Source organism: Erigeron canadensis, chromosome 2 (genome assembly GCF_010389155.1).
Source record: "Erigeron canadensis isolate Cc75 chromosome 2, C_canadensis_v1, whole genome shotgun sequence".
Taxonomy (NCBI): domain Eukaryota; kingdom Viridiplantae; phylum Streptophyta; class Magnoliopsida; order Asterales; family Asteraceae; genus Erigeron; species Erigeron canadensis.
Genome location: NC_057762.1, coordinates 34,793,847 through 34,798,939, shown reverse-complemented (window position 1 = coordinate 34,798,939; position 5,093 = coordinate 34,793,847). Strand labels below are relative to the sequence as shown.

The 5,093-nt window shown below is 32.8% G+C and overlaps 1 protein-coding gene across 1 annotated transcript; it reads left to right on the top strand.

Moving 5' to 3' along the window:
• Nucleotides 1-4,056: 4,056 nt before the first annotated feature.
• On the top strand, nt 4,057-4,801 carry LOC122590110. The gene has a single exon (XM_043762445.1). The coding sequence runs from the start codon at nt 4,141-4,143 to the stop codon at nt 4,573-4,575; it is 435 nt and encodes a 144-aa protein (XP_043618380.1). The 5' UTR covers nt 4,057-4,140; the 3' UTR covers nt 4,576-4,801.
• Nucleotides 4,802-5,093: the final 292 nt, after the last annotated feature.

Here is a 5,093-nt window from a genome sequence, read left to right as displayed (position 1 = left end):
CTGGAACTTATCTAACCGATTTCGATTAATATTAACCGGTTAACCGATACTGGTTAACCTATTCAGGGTTTTTTTAACCGCCCATTATAATATTGAGAAAGTGGTGAACAATGGGGAAAAACAATCATTTCCGACAAGTCGATCACATGTGGAGATTTGGATTTTTGATCACATGTGCACGAATATTGCTATGATCACATGTATGCAAGTCGATAAGATGTAATCATAGCAATATTTATGCACATGTGATCAAGAATCCAAATTTCCATATAATTGTATAACAGATGATAATTCATGCCTCCACACAATTATAAACTTCAAAAATACACATAAGTTATTCAGAAAACAATCAAAAAACAATTTTCATGTAAAGAATAATCATCGGTTGGGCTTGATTTGAAAAGTTCTCAAAGGTTCTCGCAAGAAAAAGGTTCTCAAAATAACTTTTCACTACATATATATATATATATATATAGGTTAACCGCTTGTTATTTGGAATAATTAACTGGTTATAGGTTAACTGGTTAATAATCGGTTTTGGTTTCGAAAAGAGTAATCGGTTATTAATCGACGGTTTCCTGATAACCTATAATCGGTTTTTATTGTTACCGGTTTCGGTTACCGATTACAAATTGGTTCGACTCGGTTAATCGGTTTTTTCTTGCACCTCTAGCTTACTAATAGTAAATATTATTATAAAGTTAAAAGGGAGGCCTTGTATTAACTATATGATGAAAAATTACATGAATTGCCAAATCTTTTTATTTTTTTTTTCTACTTTTACTTTATGAGTTCAAGTCCTAAAAAGGAAAAAAACTAACAAAAAGTGTAATTTACCCAAAAAGTTTTTTTAAGTTTTTACCCCGTATTACGCAAGAAAAACCCAAGGAAAAAGGACAGCTAGCTAACGGGTTAGAAACAAAATGCAAGGTTCACTCCAAATTAAGTTTTATTGTAACCAAATGTGAAAAAACTACTAATTAATTAATTACCATAGTTTAATATCCCTATGTAACTAAATCTGACTTTTCTTACGAATGAAACGAGGACATGACAAGACAATCTTAAAAACCGGCACCCTGTTTGTTCCTTAATTTATGACAATCTCCAATATGTCCTCTCCTCTGCTCATATTTTGTTTATGATATAAACTCCAATTTTAGTGACTTCACGTGTTGATTGAAACCCAAAATATGAGAGAAAATATAGCATCAAAAAGAAAAATACCACATTTGTTTCGTTTATACTTCGTCTTCTTAGTCTACTTGTTGTTTATAACGGCAGTCGTTGAAGGCTCTAGATCACTTTTAAGAGATCAACATCGTCTGACCAGAGCCGAGGATTCAGTATTCTCGTTGGGGATTGAAGTGATTCGGAGAAAAGCTTACTCTGGTCCAAGCCATCGTGGTCGTGGTCATTGAATTTTATTCATCTTAGAAAGATTATGGTACATATGTTCTTGCCAATTATAGAAAGTTAATTTGTTACATTGCAAAAAGGCTACAAGAAACCGATTGTGGCTCTTCTATTATACAGTATTACTAATACTGTACTACAAAGAATCGTGCTTATTTATACGAGTATAATTTATCCAAAGTAGTACTAACGAATCAAGTTTTTGCTCTCTTTGGCTCATATCTATAGTTTGTATCCAACTAATGATATGCTATTAAATACCTCAATCTATCGGAAGTTAGCATAGGTCATCTAGAGTTGATTTTATGATCGACTTAGTTATTATCGTTGGGCTTGTAGCGATCTACGTTGGTTTCATTACTTAATTGACACAAAATGCTTCCGGGATTTTATGGTTTGCCCCCTTAATTTAGCATTATACCTTGTTCTTCAGGTTTTTACCGATCGAGCAAGAGTTTAAACTTACTTTATTTAGTTGTTAGCAAGCTTTTTAAAATTTACCGTGAGTCATACGACGACGTACGTCCTCTACATCAACGGTTGTATATATGTTAGATTCAAAAGTTATTTTGAAGATTTTTTTTTTAGAAGATTACATCAACGGTATCCAATCCCGACATATGTAGGTTATAGGCCATTCTTAAGAAGACATGATATATTATTAGGCCATTAGCCCATCGAGTTTTGGATCAATAGAGCTTAGTGTAGCTAGTTTGTGGGTTGTAAAAGAAGACTATCAAACAATTAGTACCATTTACATTTTGGGCACACAGATTATTGTCATTGTACTGAAAAAAGTTGTTATATATGGGCTTATCACTTATGGCACCATTCTCATAAAGTTGCAATGAGCTTCGTCATTTTACTCGTAGTAGGCAACACTGATATTTAATAATTACAAAATGCCCACAAACCAACGTAATGATCATATTTAATAATTCCAAAAAGCCCACAAACCAACGTAATGGTCATCAAATTAAAAAACTGTTGGCTTGTTTGATTCAATTCGATTATTAATTACTTTTTCGTTCTTTTGATACAGGAAATGATATTAATATCATTTGTTTTGATTGATCTATCACATTTATGTAACATTGACTTATACAGTCGGTTGTAAAACTTATACTTTATGGTACATCAAAAATAATGATACGAATATCACTTCTTTTTGATATAGTAGTATGAATTGAAAAGCTAAACTAGATTAGGTTGAGTGATTAATCAAAATCTTCTCATATTTATGTGATTCTTCCTTCTCGGTCCATCCCTTTTTAACCGGTTTTTAAATATACTTTTATGTAGCTACGAAAAAAGAAAGAACAATGTAACAATCACCACGTACACTAGCTAGGAGCACCATGAGAGAGTGGTACCACAAAATGAAAAGCTCTATCAAGGCGTGCAAACATTAATTTTTACATACAAATAAAATCCTTTAAATTTGTGATAACTTCATAAGTAAAGTTGGAATTATCTCAACCCTTGGATTAAAAATTAAAAGTCAAAATTTAAATTTGACTTTTGAATCTTGACCTTTAATTTTAATCCAAAAATTAAGATTTGTCTAAACTTTACCCATAAAATTATTACAACTATAAAGAATCTCTATCTTTTACACACACAGTTTGCTCTCAAGTTAGCTAGCTAGTTCATCAAGTACCACAAAAATGTAAACCAAAAACATAAAGAAAACAAAAATTAACAAATTAATTAAACAAAAATTTGGACCAATCTAGTTCATTGGAACAAGTTATTTAATTTATAAGTTCGGTTAAAACATATTTTGGCCAATTACGTTCTTAAAAGAAAAATGGATCGATATAGATTGAATTTCAAACTTAATTAATTAAAAAGGCAAAGGATAACACCACCAGACAAAAGTCAACCCGACCAAGGTATTAGCGGCGACGTCGCCGCTAATACTATGACACTGACAAAGGGCCCACTAATTTCTCATGGGGCTCGCAGTATTAGCGGCGACGTCGCCGCTAATACCCTCTGTGGTGGGGTTACACATTTTCCCCTGGTGGGGTTACACATCCCAATTAAAAACAGTAGTATAAAAAAAAATATCGATGAAATGATATTAAACATCAGTGGTTCCTATATATGATCATTCATACAGCATGCAGCATATATAATGTCTTTCTAATTTTTCAACAATAGGTTGAGCAGTCAAAGAGCCACCATCTATGGAAATTGAAATGCCCTTATTCAAAGGTTGCATGTGTCATGGTCTTCACTCTTGACATAAAAGATTTCTTTTATTCTAAATTTCTAATTATCTTAGTCTCAATAAGTAATAATAAAACTTAAATTATCAATATATAAGTACTTAACTTCAAGTTACCTATCTATATATTAATGGTGACCACTAATATAAGATGCTTACAGAACCCAACACGAGGTTTCTTGTGATAGTATTTGTTGAACATTCAAAATAATATTGCAATTTTTAGTAAATATTTACATCAAGAAATTTATATATAAAAAAAAAAAGTCATGCCTCACCTAACTTGGACTCGCAACCTCAATTTCTCCCACGTTGCATGAACTTTGATTTACTACCTCCTAGTCAACCAAACGTAGTATCCCATTTCTTCATTCTTTTTGTCTATAAATCTCAACCCAAAACTTCTCTAGCTTTCCACAAAGAAGTTCATACATACACAACCAAATATTTCTTATTTCCCTTCCTTCACTTCATACAAATATTTTAAAGCTATGGCGATCGTCATTAAGTACCAAAATATACTAAGCATACTCGTGTTACTCAACCTAGCCGTTTTAATGTGTGCGAGACCATTAAGTATTTTAGATACAGTTAGTTGTCCAGACAGTGATCAAAATGATTTATTTGATCGTTTCTCGTTAGGTTCCATTAAAGATGGACCAAGCCCTGGCATAGGACATGACGTTGAAGACAAGGCCACACTTGGAGGAATCAAGGCCGGACCTAGTCCTGGAATCGGGCACGGGAATGCATTGGGAGGAATCAAAGATGCACCTAGACATGAAGATGGGCATGAGTTCACGAGTGCTCAGACTTTGGGTGGAATCAAAGATGGGCCAAGTCCAGGAATTGGACATAAGTTTGAAAACGTTGAGTCGCTTGAAGAACATAAGAACTCTGGCCCGAGCCCCGGTGCGGGTCACTAGTCATCGAAGTTGATCATCATAATATTTTCATGTTTTTCTCTTACAAAACATACATCGATCGAGTTTTTTTTATTTAGACATTCGTTGCTGGTGTTAAGCCACGGTTTACATACTGATTCAAAAAGTTTGGATCAGTTGAGTCTAAGTTATTTATTTACAATCAATTTATTGTAACATAATTAGAAATAGAGGTTTATTGATAATAAGAGAAATTATCTTTTTGTTATACATCATGATAAAATGAAGATTATGTATAGTATATGTTTCATTAAACAATTATCATAAGTTGAATGGTTTGCGTCATGCATATACTTTTATTTTAAATGAGGGTTTAGTGCGTCAGAATGAAATAAACTATGCCCAAAAAGTTATAGTGTGCACGAACTAACGTTTTTTTATTGTATGCTAAACTTTGTAAAAATGTTCAAATCATGCAATGTTTATACGTGGCAGCCCATATGAGCTGCTATGTGCGGAAAAAAAAAATTTTTAAACTTGTCACGTGTATGGTTTTGATT